This window comes from Eutrigla gurnardus (assembly GCF_963514095.1).
Source record: "Eutrigla gurnardus genome assembly, chromosome: 4".
Taxonomy (NCBI): domain Eukaryota; kingdom Metazoa; phylum Chordata; class Actinopteri; order Perciformes; family Triglidae; genus Eutrigla; species Eutrigla gurnardus.
In genome coordinates, this window is record NC_139918.1 from 1,865,450 (window position 1) to 1,885,709 (window position 20,260).

Here is a 20,260-nt window from a genome sequence, read left to right on the forward strand (position 1 = left end):
CTGAATCATTTGCAGATTTTTATAAGGCTTTATACCAAAACACGGATACCTGCTCTGATGATGAACAATTAATGCATTACCTGAAAGACATCAAACTAACTGAACTCTCAGATTCGATGACAAAAGAATTGGATGATCCTATAAAAGAAGGGGAGATACAGGAGATGATCTCGTCATTAAAAAATAATAAAAGTCCAGGCCCAGATGGCTTTGCTAATGAATTCTATAAAACTTTTAAAGATGTAATATCACCTCTATTACTGAAAGCATACCATCATGCTCTCAAATTCGGAATCATGGCCCCCTCCTGGAATGAAGCAACAATAGTAGTCATACATAAAGAGGGCAAAGATCCTACAGAATGCCAGTCATACCGGCCTATATCGCTACTGAATGGGGACCTGCGCATACTAACAACCATTCTGGCTAGACGAGTGAGCAAAATTAGCACCCACATCATACATCCAGATCAAACTGGGTTTATCAACGGAAGGTATTACGGAGATAATATCCGTAGGCTGCTTGATTTAATAACGCATTCACAAGGGAAGAAGCAAGAGACAATGGTTCTATCACTTGACGCACATAAGGCTTTCGACCGTGTATCTTGGCAGTTCCTAATTCAAACATTGAAAAAATTTAAATTTGGCCCAAACTTCTTGAAATGGATTCAAACACTATACTCCAGCCCACAGGCATCAGTTAAAGTAAATGGATATAGGTCGAAGGCCTTCACATTACAACGTGGATGCAGGCAGGGATGTGCATTGTCCCCACTCCTTTTTGCGATTAGTATAGCCATTGGCTCAGCTCATCAGAGAGGATAACAATATAAAAGGCATGATAATTAAAGGAGAAGACCATAAAATTTCGTTATATGCAGACGATGTGCTGCTTTACCTGACAGAACCTACATTGACAGTCCCACACTTAAAAGAGATAATCTCTGAATTTGGATTCTACTCAGGATATAAAGTGAACTTAGATAAAACTGAGGCTATGAGTATAGGAAGCAAAGTCTCGCAGCAGTTTATAGATGGAAGTGGATTTAAGTGGCCCAAAGAAGGGATTAAGTATCTTGGGATATATATCCCCCCATCATTAAAGAAAATGTGTGATGCAAATTATAAGAAAATAATTAAAAATATTAGCAATGATATGGACAGGTGGACAGCACTCCCTTTATCCCTACTAGGACGCGTGGAGAGCATACGGATGAATGTACTGCCCAGGTTACTTTATCTATTCCAAATGCTACCACTAGAGATACCTAAATGCACATTTGAAAAATTAGACCGACTGTTCTCCAGATTCATTTGGCAAGGGAAACGTCCAAGGGTCAGACTCAAAACTTTGCAACTTTCCAAAGAGGCAGGAGGACTGGGACTCCCAAATCTTAGACATTACTTTTGGGCTGCACAACTAAAACCTTTGACAGCATGGCTCAGGGATCTCACGGATACACGATGGCTCAACATTGAAAAAAGTTTATGTCAACAACCTCTATCTGAGCTACCCTTTCTAGATGTCTCTCTGAAAAACACTGAGATGGGGGAGTGGACAATGTCCACCCTAAAGATCTGGAGAGAAGTACAATCCTCGCTTAAATTACCCAGACTAATTTCTTCGTTGACAAGCATAGGCTCAATTAGGAATTTTACACCTGCCCAATTAGACATAGGATTTAGAAGATGGTCGGAATATGGACTTAAATATATCCATCAATTATGTGAGAAGGGCACTATGAAGCCATTTGAAAAATTAAGGAATAAGTTCCTCCTCCCCAAAACTGACTTTTTCAGATATTTACAACTGAGACACCTTCTAACAGCACAGAAAGATTGGGCCAAAATTGTAAATCCCACAGGATTAGAGCAATTTCTGATGCATTTACAATCGGGAAATGATGAGGCAAAAGTAATCTCCAGATTTTACCAGGAATTTTTACTTATGAACCCAAATAATTCAGTACAAATTAAAGAGAGATGGGAGGTTGAGATGCAACAAGAGATATCGAGGGGGGACTGGGAGGTAATTTGTACTGAAGCACATTTGGTAACCAGCTCAAACACATGGAGGGAATTCAAGTGGAAAGTCTTCACTAGATATTTTCGAACACCACACATAGTGGCAAAAATGGGTCCAACACAGAGTAACAAATGTTGGAGAAGCTGTGGAGCACATATAGGTAATCATTTACACATATTCTGGGCGTGCCCCAAACTGAGGCCATTTTGGGATGCGGTATATAAAGTTCTCACAGAGGTTTTTCATGCTAACATCCCTAAAGACCCACTGATTGCTGTATTGGGGGTAAAACCACAAGTAATAGAGGGAAGAGCTACAAACTACTTATTGCAAATCCTGCTAACTGCAGCACTTAAATGCATCACAATTAACTGGTTACAGCCTGAGCCACCCACATACGACCTGTGGACCCAAAAGATCTTGGAAATTTACGAGATGGAAAGAATAACTTACCTGCTAAGGTTACAAAAGGACAAATTTGACAGAAGATGGAGTCCAGTATTGAGCATATTGATGCAATGATAGTTTAAAATCACCTATCCCTTTAACCCTTAGAAGGTAGGCATGGGGATGCATGGTATTTTGTGGCAAAAATGTAAATGTAATTGTTTGATATTCTAGCATTTTGTCTTTGTCTTTCTATATTCTTTAATTTAATTTTATTTCACCACCCCTTTTTTTTTCTCTTTCCTCTTTCTCTCTCTTATTTTCTTTCCTTTTTATTTTATTTTCCTATCTTGTCACATCAAATAACCAAAGTTAATGTAACTGATGATATGGTTGTACTGAGAAAAAAATAAAATAAAAATAAAGTTCCAAAAAAAAAAAAAAAAAAGTAGAATGTCGGGAGAACACGTAATAACAGAACATAAGTATTCAAAAGATGTAAAATTCCCAATAAGTAACTGCTTGGACTGAAATTATGCTTTGTAGATTGCAGCAATTCAACCCCCCCTCTTCTGGTCACGGGTAGTGCTCATAAAATGAAAATTTGGAGGAGCAGATTCAATTAGGGTAGCGGCTGTTTTAGCATGATCTAGCCATGTCTCAGTCAAGAGCATAAAATCAAGTGAGTGTGTACAAATCAGGTCATTAATCAGAAAGGACTTATTTGAAAGTGACCACACATTCAGCAGAGCTAATATTACAGTGGTAGGACGAGGCTTTAGTGTGAGGGTCCTTTCCTCGGGTGTATTCATATTTTGTTTTGGAACTGACAACTTTTTTGATGCACAGCTTGTCAGTGCAGTAATAGGGATTTCTGAGGTGTTTGATGCCTGGAAGCAACAGTAGGGGGGGCTATCGAAATGGGTTGTTTCCTTGGCCGAATGCGCTGGAAACGGGAAGTTTTGTTGCTGCATTCAGTCATTCTCTGGAGCGGCGTGGGGTTAGTTGAACAACATATCTGCTGGCAGCAAACGTGCGGCCATGCAGTTTGGGTGTATTCCGTCGGGCTTAAAAAGAATGTCCTTGTGCCAGAAGACGTTGAAGTTGTCAATAAAACCCACCCCGTGCTCTGTGGAGGTATGCTGAAGCCAGATATTGAGGCTAAGAATTCTGCTAAAACGCTCATCTCCGCGTCTTACAGTGGGAATTGGGCCTGAAATAAAAATCGACTTTCCACATTGTTTCAAAACCCCGATCCAGGAGAGCCAGGAAATCTTTTTTTGTATATTCTGACTCATGACGGGCAATGTCGTTTGACCCCACGTGAACTATAATTTTAGTTATGGATGAAGGCAAAGAGGGCAGTAATTCACATAGTTTTTCTTAAATGTCTGTGACTGTAGCGCCAGGCATACAGTGAGTGATAGCGTTGAAGAATCTGATGTCCCTTATTATGGAATCACCAAGAGTGGCCGGAGGAAACAGCGGGCGACGTTGAGAGTCAACAAGGCTACCGGAGGGTGCCCGAGGAACAGAGCCACTCCCTGGGTAGCTCCGGCGAGCTGCCTCGGGGGGCATCCGCTCTGTCTTGAGCACTGCATCCCTCAGAAACTTGCGTCGGGCATCGGAGGACCCACCGCCATGGTTAGCTGGCTGCCGGGAGAGCCTCGCAGCCCCATCAGAGGCAGTGACCACTCCGGGGGTCACAGGCTGTGACGATGATACATCCACTGTGTCAGGCAGTGGTAGCTCCCTGAGCGTAGGCCGAGCAGCAGAAGTAGCAGCAGCAGTGGCAGCAGCTCCATCCGAGACGATCACCGGCGTCCGGCAGGCAATGGCCGGAGGAGCAGCCCTCCCCTTCCCACTATGCAAATCGTCATTATGCTATAATTTAGGAATCACAATAATATGAGTGGCAGCCTGGTTGCACCACTAAAATATTATCCACCTCATCTAACAATCTCTCACATAGAGAAACACTCAAACCCATAAGGTCACAGAGAATTCCACTATGCAAACTTTCATACTACCAAGTAGGAATTATGATAACATGAATGGCAGCCTGGTTACTCCATTAAAATGTTACCCACCTCATATAACAATCTCTCACCTAGCGAAACCCTAGAAATCACAGAGAATTCCACTATGCAAACTGTCATTATACCAACAATTTAGGAATTATGATAATATATTGTCAGACTGATTTACTCCACTAAAAATTATCCACCTCACATAACAATCTCTCACATAGAGAAACACTCAAACCCATTAGGTCACGGAGAATTCCACTATGCAAACTTTCATTATACTACAGAGTAGGAATTACGATAATATGAATGGCAGCCTGGTTACTCCATTACAATATTATCCACCTTATATAACAATCCATTACACAGAGAAACCCTCAAACCAATAAGGTCACCGATAGAGAATCGCACCATGTTATCCGTCATTATACTACCAAAGGCCTTTTGCTAAAAACTCACCAAAACCGCCTGCACTTAATCACTGTTATTTGAAAATTAAATTGCATTACCTGGGTCTATGGAAGATCCGGACCTGAGACAGGGCATTGTGAATATCAGCAAAAGTTAGGCATTTTACAAGAGCCTTCCTTTACCTTTTGAATTTTACGCCGATTGCTAATATTCAGAATCACTCCATCCAGTCCAGACGTCCTCTAGCCCAGTTAGCGAGTTGCAGACAACGGCCTATTGTGGAGGAAAAACTCTTCAGGTCCAATTCTGTGGCTGGTTCAGATAAGGTTTAATCACTGACAGTGGAAAAAGCAGTTCACAACGTTGCCTCACGAATGTGGGGCTAGCCAGAGTTTTATACAAAAGATTTATATACAAAGAACAAAAAAGAAAGGTGTGATGAGTGGATTTACAGTGACTCAATACAGTCTCCACTCTAATTCATCCCAAAGGTGTTCTATCAGGTTGAGGTCAGGACTCTGTGCAGGCCAGTCAAGTTCTTCAAACTTTACACGTGGCACAATGCAGTCAGACAAGTACCGTTGTCCTGGCAACCACCAAACCCAGACTCGTCCATCAGATTACCAGATGGAGAAGCGTGATTGGTCCCTCCAGAGAAAGTCTCCACTGCTCTAGAGTCCAGTGGTGGCGTGCTTTACACCACTGCATCCGAAGCTTTGCATTGCACTTGCTGATGTATGGCTTGGATGCAGCTGATCGCCATGGAAACCCATTCCATGAAGCTCTCTACACTGTTCTTGAGCTAATCTGAAGGCCACATGAAGTTTGGAGGTCTGTTGTGATTGACTCTGCAGAAAGTTGGTGACCTCTGTGCACTATGTGCCTCAGCATCCGCTGACCCCGCTCCATTTTACGTGGTCTACCACTTCTTGGCTGAGTTGCTGTCGTTCCCAATCACTTCCACTTTGATATAATCCCACTGACTGTTGACGATGGAATATTTAGGAGTGAGGACATTTCAGGAGTGGACTTGTTGCACAGGTGGCATCCTATCAGAGTACCACGTTGGAATTCACTGAGCTCCTGAGAGAGACCCATTCTTTCACATGTTTGTATAAACAGTCTGCATGCCTAGGTGCTGCTTTTATACACCTGTGGCCATGGAAGTGATTGAACACCTGATTTATATTATTTGGATGGGTGAGTGAATACTTGAAGCATTATAGTGTATGTCTATAAAGCAACTTTAATTTTTTTAGTTTCACCACTCCAGGGTTCGAGGGATGGCAGAAGAATGCAGAATGAACCACTGGATGCATTATCATGTGCCATCCTCAGGTCAGTATCTAAATTTGTTCAATACCAAATAACTGCTAGCTGAAATTAGTCTTTACTGATTTTTTGCTCGTCAGCAACATAGGCTACGTTCACACCGCAGGTCTTAATGCACAATTCCGATTTATGGCTCAAATCCGATTTTTTGTTTGGCTGTTCACATTACCTCTTTAAATGCGGCCTGTCTACGGATTGCTGTGTGAACAGCTCACGCTCCTGAAGTGACCCGCATGCGCAGTTGATCATTGATGACATCTCGCCACAGCGGTGTTTACGGAAGCGAACATGGCAACGGCAACCGGTAACGTGGGACTGTATGGCTTCATGCTAAAAACAGTGTGTGGCGGTGTTTTGGCTCCCGCCCGCTTTTCAATCAACTTTATTTGTCATTCATTTACAAAACAGTGCAGCGCGGGTCAGAATGACGTCAAAGTCGCATTAAATGCGACCTGGCTGTTCAGACTGCGGTCGCATTCAAAAAAATCCGATACGTATCCGATTCAGTACCACATTTAAATGTGGCCTGAATCTGATTAGAAAATGTCAGATTCAATGCGACTTGTGCTGTTCACATTGTCAAAAGCAAATCAGATATGGGTCACATATGAGCGAAAAAATCAGATTCAGGTCACTTGTAACTGCGGTGTGAACGTAGCCATAGACTCTATGGAAGGAGTGGACGTAGTCATCGTGACATCACCCTTTGGTTTGTGGAATTCTGTTATGAAGCCTCGAGTTTACCATTTTGGCCATCGCCATTTTGGGATTCTCGCAACCAGTGAAGGAAGTGCAGATTTTCACTGAACGACGGGTAGATCTGATGAACACCGGACACCAGAGCGGCAACCTTACTGGATCTGGATCCATCTGGCTTCTGGCCACACTGTGGTAGACACTTGTCAATCAGAAGGTAGCCCCGCCCCTAAAGCATCCCTTGCTTTCTGGTCTGGTGGACTCTAAATGGACCATCATGTACTAAATGAACATCATGCTGGATTGAAGAAGACTCGAAACTAGAGATGGAGACCAGAAACTCATGTTTACAATGTTTTCTCTGATAACAAATAAAGAGAGAAGTAGACTATTTTTCTCATAGACGTCCATGCAATCAGAGTCGCCGCCCCCTGATGGCCAGAAGGGAGAATGCAAGTTTAAGGCACTTAAGAACCAGAGGTTGTCGCCTGGTCAGCAACACACAAAAGTTGAGGAACTTTGCACACGTTATCTGCAGAAAATCAGCATTTTAAAATCCTTATTGAACATGCTAGCAGTGCTACTACTACACGACATTTACTTCAAAATAACTACGTAACCTTGATAATCAGAGTGAATTACCTCATCGTCCTTATCTCATCGTCTACCACTTATCTGGTGTCAGGTCGCAGGGGCAGCAGCTTCAACAGGTGACCCCAAACTTCCCTTGGCCACATCAGCCAACTCTGACTGGGGGATCCCGAGGCGTTCCCAGGCCAGTGTGGAGATATAATCACTCCACCTAGTCCTAGGTCTTCCCCGTGGCCTCCTCCCAGCTGGTGGCACCTGAAACACCTCCCTAGGGAGGCGCCCAGGGGGCATCCTTACCAGATGCCCGAACCACCTCAATGGTGTAGACTTGGAGTAGAACCCCTGTTCTACTCCAAGTCCCTCACAAATGACTGAGCTTCTCACCCTATCTCTAATGGAGACGCCAGCCACCCTCCTGAGGAAACTCATTTCGGCCGCTTGTACCCGCGATCTAGTTCTTTCGTCATGACCATAGGTGAGGGTAGGAACGAAGATTCACCGGTAGATTGAGAGCTTTGCCTTCTGGCTCAGCTCTCTTTTCGTCACAACGGAGCGGTACAGCGAATGCAATATTGCCCCCGCTGCTCCGATTATCCGGCCAATCTCACGTTCCATTGTCCCCTCACTCGCAATCAAGACCCCGAGATACTTGAACTCCTTCACTTGGGGTAAGGACTCATTCCCTACCCGGAGCAGGCAATCCACCGGTTTCCTGCTGAGCACCATGGCCTCAGATTTAGAGGTGCTGATCCTCATCCCGACCGCTTCACATTTGGCTGTGAATCGATCCAGTGAGTGCTGAAGGTCACAGACCAATGATGCCAGCAGGACCACATCATCTGCAAAAAGCAGCAATGCGATCCGCAGCACACCGAACTGCAAACCCTCCTCCCCCCGACTACGCCTCGATATCCTGTCCATGAATATCACAAACAGGATTGGTGACAAAGCGCAGCCCTGGCGGAGGCCAACCCCCAGTGGAAACAAGTTCAACTTATTGCCGAGTACCCGGACACAGCTCTCGCTATGGGAGTACAGAGATTGGATGGCCCTAAGAAGCGACCCCCTCACCCCATACTCCCGCAGCACCTCCCACAAGATACCCCGGGGAACCCGGTCATATGCCTTCTCCAAGTCCACAAAACACATGTAGACTGGATGGGCATATCAGAGGTTCGACTATCGGCCGAACCCTCCTTTCCAGCACCTTGGAGGAGACTTTACCAGGGAGGCTGAGTAGTGTGATACCCCTGTAATTGGTACACACTCTCTGGTCCCCTTTCTGAACAGGGGGACCACCACCCCGGTCTGCCACTCCTTAGGCACTGTCCCTGACTTCCACACAATGTTGAAGTCACGTGTCATCCAAGAAAGCCCCTCCACCACCAAAGCCTTCAGCATTTCTGGACGGATCTCATCAATCCCTGGGGCTTTGCCACTGAGTTGTTTGACTACCTCAGTGACCTCCACCAGGGAAATTGATGATGATCCTCCATCAGCTTCCACTGCTGCCTCTACCATAGAGGGCGTGTCGGAAAGGATTCAGGAGTTCCTTAAAGTGCTCCTTCCACCACCTTACCTCCTCAGTTGAGGTCAACAGCCGACCGAAAGTCCTTCTCCATGGCTACTCCGAACTCTTCCCACACCCGCTGCTTTGCCTCCCTCATGGCAGAGGCTGCAGCCCTTTGGGACTGTCGGTACCTTGCAACCACCTCCGGAGATAACATATCTCGGAATAACTCCTTCTTCAGTCGGACGGCTTCCCTGACCACCGGTGTCCACCACGATGTTCGAGGGTTACCACCCCTTGAGGCACCTAAGACCTTTAGCCCACAACTCACTGCCGCAGCTTCGGCAATGGAGGCTTTGAACATCACCCACTCAGGTTAGATGCCCCCAACCTCCACAGGAATGCCAGATGAATTACCATTTAATCCAATTTATCAACAAATAGGAGATATAGCTAGAAATTCAGACTACTTAGAACCAGACTATGACTAACAAGGATCAAAAACAAACTTAGTACCCATCTTACAATTTGGTTTTCTTTACGATGACCCAGCCTCACAACCATGCAGTAGGAGCTCAGCTTTCCATTTTGGCTACTTAGCAGTTTTCTTTCAGTTCAAGGCATCTACGCCTTGATTGATAATTGAAGTTACATAATGTATTTGAGTAAAGCACTCACTAGTCATCTTTCTTTCAAAAAGTGCTGAAGTTGAATATGGATAAGATATAGATAAGATACTTAAGAAAGATACTTAAGATAATGAGCCTTTCCATCTCATCATTTCCATCAGTTATTTCTAGTGAAATCAGTTTGCACTTTGTGCGGGAACCGCAATCAGAACATAAGGGAATCATGCTTTGTAAGTATAGATTCTCCAGAGCCATGTCCTGACTCCCCTGGATGATCATACCGTTTCTGCTGGGATGGCCAAGTTAAAAGAAGCATTCCAACACAGTCAAAAATATTCGCTGAAAGAAATATTGTTCATGTTTCCTTTAAATAAAGATCAGCTTTTATTTTGTTTGGTTGTTTTTTAATGGAGTTATCTGACTTTCTATCCTCAAATCCAGAGAGAAGGGGGTTGGGGGGGACAACAGAAAATTAAAAATACAAGTTATTAAAAAGAAACATTTCTTGAGGAACACACTCCAAGCTACAACTTGATGAACTCATAAAGACAGAAAAAACAGGTTCCAAATTGTAGACAGTTTCTTTAGTTACAAATTAAAACAGCAGAAAGCATAGTTTTCACATAAACATCTTTTTTTAAACTTTTGATTCTGGTAGTTGTGAGGTTTTTCCTCTGAGGGTCAACTTGTCTGAGAAGTACACTGAGCCCAATCCGTTGCAGGAAATAGACCAAGCCGTTCACAGTGTACTTCCTTTGACCCTAGGGGAATAAAAACTTTAAAGACTATGTGCAAGAACTGTATCTTTTTGTCCATAAAGTCGCTTTATTATGAGCTTGGGAAACTGTGCAGCGTGTTTGTACATGTGTGTGTTGTGTGCACATGTGGTACGTCTCATTGCTTCCCATCCTTTTCTTGTCCTTTTCTTCTGCATCTCCTCAGACACTTCTCATTCATCTGAACCAGTCAGTAAGGAAGAAACAAACAAAACCAAAAATATAGAGAAGTAGCCGGTCTGCAAGTAAACCAGCTGAATCCAGTCTGTCAGCCAATCAGCTTTGTCTTCATGATCACCTTTCCCCCAGCAGTTTGTGTTGATCCAGTTTCAGTTCAGTTTAAAGACATGAAGACTCAACCACTGGTCCAACTAGTCCGCAGTCAAAGCTCTGACATGGAACAGTAGACACGTTACCGTCTGTCATGTCATTCCAGAACAGTAGAACCAGTAGATCAGCTTAGCAAACATATTCTGCTGCCTCGTGGTCCAGCCAGTCCAGCCGACCCAAGATAATCTACAGGACCCCCAACAGAGAGAAGGAGGGTCAGAGGGGAACTGAGGTTAGGATGGAGAGAAAGAGAGGGAAATATGAACAGGGCTCGAGAGAGGGAGAGAATCCACAACGAGACCAGGGCTTCTCTCTCGTCTGTCCTTTTCATTTGTGTCTCTGGAGAGCTTTCCTCTTCCTCCTCTTGAAGAAACAGCAGCACCTGCAACACACAAACCATCATTCACAGCTTTATAATCAGCAATAACAATGATCAGTATTTGTATTGCAGCTTCCATACAAGAAACACAGCAAAAGGTGCTTTATAATAAAAATAAAAATCTGGATGTTCTCGGTGTCTCAAGCCAGGAACAAGCACAGGCAGGTTTACAGCGTCTTACTGCAGGTCTCATCTGTGTCTGGTACAGCCAGAAAACTCTTCTGGAAGGTTCTCAGAACACACACACAACGGTCTTTGCATCCAAATTATGGCTGCACAATAAATTGTTTCAGAATCCTTATTCCGATGCGAGCATGCACAATATTCAGATTAGTGATGCAAACAATTAATCGATTATCGATTCATTGTCGATAAGAAATTACTCGATTAAAATAAATCAATTGCAATTAATTGCGTTTTGAACCCGTAATTCCCCACCAGTCCACGTGAGGGCGCGCTTGACGCCCGATGTACTTGACGCACATGCGCGAACACAAGCTAGGCAGGGCTCTGACGACAACAACAAGGCGTACAGGAAGCGGGACGCTGGCAGCAGTGTTTCACACACATTGACCATAGTCTCAATGTTTGACCAAAATTATTTCATCAAGGCAAATGGACTTAACTAGCGGCTCTAATGATAGGCCTACACAGGACGGCAGCAGCGCGTATTATAAGGGGGAATCCTCGCGGCTGGTTTGGCTCATCAACGTTCTGTTTTCCCCCGCGCCGACCCCCCCTCAGCTGGCGAGTTTGACGGCGCGTATAGCCCCGTTCACATACGTCACTACTCGCCTGTCACCCCTCGCTTTCTCGCTGAATTCTACTCGCTGGCAAAAAAATGTAACTGCCGCCAGCTACGAGTTCAAGCGACAACTCTCTGTGGAACTCTCTGTAGACGTCATCTGTCAATCATCTCTATTCTACATTCCGATTGGTACTCGCATCGCAGAAAGTTACAACTATTTAATTTTATCTCCATACCCGCCCACATTCCGCTAGAACACATTCACATTCATTGACAGCTGTCGCTCAGAGATGGCGAGTGGTGACGTATGTGAACGAGGCTTCAGTCAAAACCAAAACACCAAGGAAGGCTGAGGAATATTCACCCACTTATATTATTAATAATAATAATAGTCATAATAAACTAATAGTCTAAAGGCTCAGCACTGTGTTTTAGTCATTTTTGTTTTCATCTTTTCTTGAATGCTTAAACTCCTCAACCCCATTTAGTATGTCAACATTTGGATCAGAACCAGCAGTTTGGTAAGCAAATTGGTCAGTAATTGATATGTCATATTTTGGTTCTCAAAATTCACCAAATTGATGCATTAAAATGAAATTATTCAAAATATGATTTGCATTTTTCTTTATATCATAAGGAAGATAGCATTTCATGTTACGTATACAGTAGATAGAACCTATTCAGAGGGAAATTCAGCTTCTCAGATGAATTGCCGCTTATCAATTAATCGAGCATCGATCGATAAGATGAAACAACTATCGATTAATGAATTACTCGATAATTTGCATCCCTAATTCAGATATATGTGTGGTGTTGGCTAGGGTTGCATGGTATACCGGTACTAACTTGGTACCGGGTAGAGTTCTCAACGGGTCGGCCCAGCCCGACAAACCCGACGGGACCCGAAGTTTCGGGCGGGGTCCGGGCCAAAAAAATATGCGAATGAGCCGGGTCGGGTCGGGCCTCGGGCTTCCTTTTTTTATAAAACACATTTCATTAAAAAATAAAATAAAATAAATAAAAAAAATTGTAGGTTGTAAATTATATATTGTTTGCTGTGAATCATCGCTGTTCACGTTTGGTCAATCTGGCTGCCTGCTTCATGGGGCAGAGTAAGTTTCATTTGAATTCACGTCTGCTGTCTGTCTGATTGTGATAACAAGTGTATGAGGAAAACAATGCAGGCGCGCGGGGGGTCGGGTTCGGGTCGGGTTCGGGCCGACAATTCATGCTGGTGTGTCGGGCTGCGTCGGGTTCGGGTTTAAAAACCCGCGGGCCGGGTCGGGTCGGGCTGTAATTTTCAGGCCCGTTGAGAACTCTAGTACCGGGGTACTGAGGCATTTAAAACGGTACTATATTGCATTTGGACGGGACCGGTACTTGCAGCGCCCGCAACTGCGCGGCGAACTCGCCATGTGACGTCACCGCGTTGTTAGTACAGCTGAGAGGACAAGGAGCGAGCCGCAGCTTGGGGAGATAAAATGAAAAAGCAAGCAAGCCGGAGGAAACGGCTAGCAAGTTAGCGAGCAGCGTGGACTGGAGCAACAAACGGAGCTGGAGGAAAGCTTGGAGAGAGAGACGTTGGAGAGGGAGAGAGAGAGAGAGGGAGAGAGAGAGAGAGAGAGAGAGAGAGGGAGGGGGGAGCACAGAGAGGAGAATGGCTGCTGCAACCATCACCATGCCGCAACTTGTGGACAAACCAGGGGCGTGAAGTGCGATATGGCAGTACTTTAGCTTAAAAACAAATGAGCAAGGCGATGCACCACTGTGTAGACGGTGTTTAAAAACAAGCATGGCTAACGGCGGAAACACCTCCGACTTAACCAAACACTTAAAGGACAAGCACCCAGACCTGCACACTGAACTCAGGGAACGACAGGTCATTTACTCAGGAAAAAAAGCCACATTCAGTGCTAAAAGCAAGCGCCACCCCCCTTCACTCTTAACAAAAGTAGCTCTGGAAGAAAAAAATAGAGCTGGTTTATTTATATTATTAATTATAATTATATAATTATAATTATAATATAATAATATTATTTGATATTATATTATTGTATTTGTATTTTCACAGTGATTTTTAAACTGTTTGCCATACATGTAGCCATGCAGATTTACAATATATCTGAAGTGGTCCCTTATTTTTTTTTCCAGAGCTGTAAAATGCATACATGCATTATTTTAAGTTGTGTGCATTAGAAAAGCTTGTCTTTGTGGTATTTTATTTTATTTACTGATTAATATTAATATGTTTGCATTCTCTTTTTATTTGAAAAAATATCGAAAAGTACCGAAATACAAGTTGGTACCGGTACCACTAGTGTTGGCATATTAACATATCGTGCTGTATCTTTTTTGCTGATAAAGTCCAGGCCGGCCTGCCACAGTTTGATAATGAACCATCAAACTGAACCATATATTTTTACACTTCTCGATCCATCAATCCATCCACCTCTATATGAGGCTAGGACCAGTTTAAACATTTTCAAACCGGTTTGATATTTAGCCAAACAAAGGACCAGACCGATATACCGACTTTGACCACTAGTTGCCGCACTTGCCACAGCAGCCCCTCCCGAGTGAAACATTAGGCCATTTTACACAGAAGATCGCGCCGTAATCACGGAAAGGAGAGTCAAAAATATGCCCTGGGGGGTCATTATGTTGTATTGTGTTTCTGTGTTGTGCTCCCTCCCTGTCAGTAAAGGGGGTGCTGTGCCTTTTGTGTGTGTGTCCTAGGTCGAGGTGGAGACGGCTGATTGGAGGATCGTTGGAGGGGGAACATTTAAAAGATGGAGCCTGCAGCAGCGCTGGGTCGATTCCTCTCCCTTCTCCCTCGCATGCTGACCTTGTTGCTCGTTATTGAAATCGTAGCCTTTTGTTCGCTTCTGTACCAGTGTAAACTGATGGTGGTGGCAGAGTCTCTGAAGGCAGAAGTGATAGAAGTCTTTTATCTGCAAAAATGGGAGCTCAGCCACTCTTCAAATGTGCTACTTTATTTCAACAAGCCTCATTTTAAGTACCTACCATACTAGGTTATCATTGAGCTACACCCCTGATATTTCATGTCTGGAGGCTATTAGTAACAGATATACTCTGTAAAAATGTTGAAGGCCACAGGTGAGATAGTTTTCCAGATATTGCCGTTTAAAAATGGCTTTTCAGAGCATGATGCCAAAGACCGTCTAAACTACCCTTCATTCAATGATGTTTCATGAGAAAACTATTGACAGTAGAGACCTAATATTTTGGATTTGTCCTATTAACAACTGTGTCTTTGTACTTTAATTTTTTCAGGACATTCTGAGATGGTCAGGTGGGAAGATTTTCAGAAATTTGATGAAATGACACGGAATGACCCTGTACCTGTTTTCTCCTGTTTATTGGCTAGGGAGTGAGGTAAGACAACTTGTATTTTGTTTCCTTTTATTTTGGATAAGGAAAGCTAGTTTTACCGCCGAGCTCTTTTGTTTGTTGTTTTAGGTATTGCTCACCCTGAAGCCTCTTTTTGTTTGGGTTAATAAATCCCCATTATTTTGGACTGCATCCGTTCTGGTTTTGGTTTGTTTTTTTCTGGGAGTGGGAAAAGAGAGGGGTCACGTGTGTTATGTCCTGGCAACCCCTAGGCCAGGCGTAACAATCATTTATAAAGAACTTTGCTTTGTGGCGTAACACTGCAACGGTGTCTCTGTTTATGAAGCATCCCGGCTTTACGGAGAGGGCACCGGCTGTGGGACGTATTCAATGAGCGTCAAAGATCCGGCTTAAAAATACAAAAAAGAAAGGTGAACTTTAGCTTGTCTTGCATATTTACACGACTCTTCAACCACAAGTTGCTGTGCATCATAAACATGTTGATACATTGGCAGCCTCATACGAGCAACGTCAGCTCATTAAATGCTCTGGTGGTGCATCGCCTTCTAACCCGTCTTCAATACGACGAACTAAGTAAACAAACACAAGGTATGATGGACATCTCCCCCTCCCCCCTCTACTGAAATGTGATCTGTCGTGCCGGCCTCGGCTCACTTGGCAGCATGCCGGCCGTACTTCGCACACCGACACTCGCGGTTTATAAATAAACACAAAATTATTTTAATCACTTGTCATTATTGCTTGCTGATAACTAATGCAAGAAAAACTGGATTTAGGGCCGCGACGGCGTCGGCACAGATCGCTGTTGGGACCTCACCATTAGGACTACACAATGCGGCCTACAAAAGCCCTCACATGCGGTCAGGACAAAGGAACAAAGGAGATAAAAAAAACTACAACTGACATTTTGGCTTCACCTCGCACCTAGGTGCGAAGTGCAACGTCACACAACTGGTGCCCTATTGGCTGACAACCACAGGTACCCCAGGGGGTCCCTGGGAGCAGCCGTGAGCTATATAAACCGGCGCCATCTTAAGAACAGCTCTTCCATCGCAACACCACGTTGCAACAGGAGGCGACCCCTCCACCGCTGCAACAGGAGGCCAAGGCTCTCTCCACCGTAATACACGTTACAATAGGAGGTGAACGTTACGTCTGCAGCATTTTCCTTTGTCCTAGGAAATCAGTCTTTCCCCCAAACTCGCTGGACGAGCAACAGACTGTTTTACCTCTCTTTTTCTCTACTCGCTTTATTTTTCTTTTTGTTTATCATTTTGGATCCTGAGGAGCCGCCGCGACTCCCCCTGTTTACCCACGGAAGGAAGAAAACACTTTCTTCGTCCCAGCTGCCAGCAGAATGGATAACTAGTACGACCCGTTTTTGTCTGAAATCAGCTGACTAAATCGCCGAGCCCCGCGATTTTATTGTTGCCTGCAGAAGGGAGAAATACTAACTGTTTTCTTCAACTAATTTGATCCGGCGCTGAACGAGCGCTCGCGAACCACCGTCTGTCGCCGGCGTCAAGAAACGCCATTACCGCACCGGACGGAAACCTCACATCGACACATCTCACATCGACAAATGTAAGAGGCTATTTGTCTGGGCAGAAGCAGAGATTCGATAGTGTAGGACATGCTTGTAATTCTTGTTAATGTGTTTTAAGTTTTGATCACGGACCGCCGAGTCCGTTGTTTTATGTGCTGTTGTATCTGAATGCTGATCGTGTACCCACGCCGCTGGGTTGATTTCTGTAACAGTGTTTTTGACTAACCTCAGCCATCTTCGCGAGCTCAGTAAGCGTCTACTATCAGTTAAAGGAGTCATCACCTGGTTTTATACGTATCCAGCCCCCCTTGGATCGCTTTGGATCAATTCGTAAAACTTATTAGAAAAAAAAAAAAAAAATTTAATCAAACATTGAGCTTGTTCTGACCCTTTTTCGTACCGCGATTTTATCACGCGAGATTACGCGCGAGGTTTTGACTGGTCCGGATGTGCATTGTATAATATGTAATGAGGCGCGCGTTGATTCGCCGCAGGAAGGACAGAGCCGGGGGGGCTTGCCTGCATGCAGACTCCAAAACATAATGGCGGCGCTTCGGCGATTTCAGGTAGCGGACGGGGCGGGGTTGGGTGGTGAAAGAGGGGTGGGCTTATGCAAGTAGCCGCCACGGTGACGTCACCGAAGGCGCAGAATCAAAATCTCGTGCTTTAGGAATGCACACCCTTGTGTGCTATTCCTGTTCGGAAAAAGAGCAGAAGCGAAAAAACGGCGCCACTTTCAAACTCCAGCCTTTCAGGCAAGTTTCAACTGAGGTCAAACACAGATATGCATGTTTTAACAAGAGAAATTGCGATTTCCAGGTGATGACTCCTTTAAAAAAATGCGGTCCCGCTGAATGAACGGCAGTTCATTCACGAGCTCCTGTGTGATAGTAACACGCCTCCTGAGCCTCAAAATATTGCACGCGCATTCTCCCCCTCTCTTTGTTTGTGTCCCGCTAACACACACACACGCACACATACATCGCCACCCACACGTGTCCTACGCCAGCTGTTTCCGTATCCGGATGCTAAGGACATAGCTCCATCTGGTGGCTGTACCCGGCCATCTCTCGCTCTCTCTCCCTCTCTCGCGATCCTATCGGACGTCAGTGGCTCCGCCCCTGAATGCTGTGAGGGATAGCTCCATCTGGTGGCCGCGCCCGGTCATATCTCTCGCTCTCTCTCTATCTCTACACACACGCACACACTCCACGTGTGTCTCTCCTTCTGTTTAGCTTAGCTTTGTGTGTTAGGTAGTTAGGTAATGAGGCTTTGTTAATTGCAGTGTTATTGATTGTGATCATTATTACTGATTTTAATAAATCTTATTGTATTATAACTAGCAGTCTCTTGTGCTTGTTGTGTATATGTCACTGGATAACAGCAGGTTGTGAAGGCTAGTGCTTGAATTTCACGCCTTTTTAATTGTTCGATTGTTTCATACTTCCATGCCAATGATCACGATGATTGGCATGTGAGTGTCATGTGAGTGTAAAACCTTTTATATTGAGACTGAATACAGTTTTAGGTTATCTTTTCCCTGATCCCAGGGTGGTGCCCCGTTTATTCATGATTATCCATCCATCCATCCATCCATATATATATATAATATAATATAATTATTAATATCGATAATCATATTGACATTAATAATTAGCTGTTGATAACCAAATCTGCTCCTGCTACATCCCCAGCATCGCTGATGTTTTTTATTTTACAGAACGTGTCATAAAGACAAATGCCGGTTCAACTGGTTTAGCCCCGTACACCAAACCGGATTCTATTACCAGCCGGTCTCTAACATTGGCCGGTCTCGCTGTCGGCGGAGGAGGTAAATAACGGCTGGTCTCTAATGGAGGCCGGGGCAAGTGTCCACAGGCAGCGTTGTTTCAACGCTTCCCATTCATCGTCAGCCGTGCAATGCCTTCGCGTCGCAGAGATTTTGGCTGAAGCTATATTAGAGGATTTACGGCATGTAAGAAGCCCTGCAATGCATTCGGCTCAAGGGGAGTGTCGAGAGACAGTGCGCCGCCGCCTCCCGCAAGCTCTCGAAAATCTTTTAAACTGGCCATTGTCGATCTAAAATAAAGACAGATTCAGCAACTGCATAACTTATTTCTCACAGAAAATGTTTTCAGAAACACATTTCGGTGAACTATTGTCGTAAAATAAGAGAAAGTTTCCAAACGAGCTGCCATGTTGGTCGGTTTGAAATCCGGGAGCAGACAGGGACAGCTGTGAAAGCGATCGTCCAATCAGGTGCAGCAATGAAGTGTGCCCGTGATTGTATGAAGGAGAGCGCATGTCAATCATCCTCCTAGTGGCAGCCCACCTAGCACGCAATACTGGCTGTTTACCGTAATATGGCAGCTGCGGAGCACCTAGTCTTTTATAGGTTCAAATAGACACAAAATCTTGTTTTTATTCATTCTACTGGTAGTCTGTTTTGCTCAAATAGAAATAGGGGCCTGTCTCTAATTCTGGCCTCCTTCCAATAAAGGCCTAGGCCGCAATACGCTTGAGTAAATAAAGGCCCGGGCCTATATTAGAGGATTTACGGTATTAGGAATGCTCCGATCGATCGGCTGCCGATCGTTATCGGCCGATATGGACCCTAAACAGGTTGATCTGCGATCGGTCAAAGTGCCGATCAGAAAAGCAGATCGCATATTTATATTTTTTTATTACCCGAGACTGTTTTTCTGCGCCTGACGCAGGGTGGGAATTTCGTGGCCGGTGGCCTGTCAAGGTTCCAGTGTAAACAACGCTAGTGACTGTGGTGGGCTTTTATCACCCTCGTGCGCACAGTCGGCTCGTCCCGTGTCTGTTGATCAGAGCGCTGCTCCGCTAGGATTGTTCTAAAATACAACGTACGCAACTTCGCGAGCCGCGCAGGTGAAGTATCAACATCACATGCAAGAACGTCAGCCGTTCGTCAGCTTAATTACAGCCACCCGAGTGGAGCTGAGCGAGCGGGCAGTGGAAGCACACAGTGGCATTTTTATTATTAAAGTACGCTCCGGTTCCCGTCCCGCTCCGGTTCCCGTCCCATTCCGCTCCGGTTCCCGTCCGCTCCCCGTCCCATTCCGCTCCGGTGTGCGCACATGTTTGTAGTCAAAACGAGCGTAGCTGAACGAGCAAGTGGCCACGAGCGGGCAGCGGATTTTGCAGAGAGTGAACGAGCTCGTTCAGTACCGGTCCGGTTCCGCTCCGGTCCGCTCACACCGCGAGTCTGAAGCCCAAGCCCGACCCAGAATCCTGCTGTGTCCTACAGAGTCATCGACAGTATGTTCAGTCATAAAACGGCTCTATTATTATTATTATTATTATTCTCCCATCCATTCTGTGATTGGTGATTGGATCGGCCCCCAAAAATGCTGATCGGAGCATCCCTAGTTTTATTCATTTTTTTTTCTTAATGCATTGCCAAAATGTATATGATCGGGAAAAATGATCGGGAATGATCGGAATTGTATCAGGAGAAAAAAAAAGTGATCG

At 44.7% G+C, this 20,260-nt stretch overlaps 1 protein-coding gene across 3 annotated transcripts in view; it reads right to left on the reverse strand.

The window, feature by feature from the left end:
• Window positions 1-9,977: 9,977 nt before the first annotated feature.
• The window catches only part of LOC311012797 (casein kinase I-like), a 56,456-nt gene continuing 46,173 nt past the window's right edge, over window positions 9,978-20,260 (reverse strand). For all 3 annotated transcript variants that reach the window (XM_084008503.1, XM_084008502.1, XM_084008504.1), the window contains one exon: window positions 9,978-11,099. In XM_084008503.1, coding sequence (XP_083864629.1) covers window positions 11,045-11,099 — 55 coding nt within the window. In that variant the 3' untranslated portion in view covers window positions 9,978-11,044. The remainder of the gene's footprint in view (window positions 11,100-20,260) is intronic.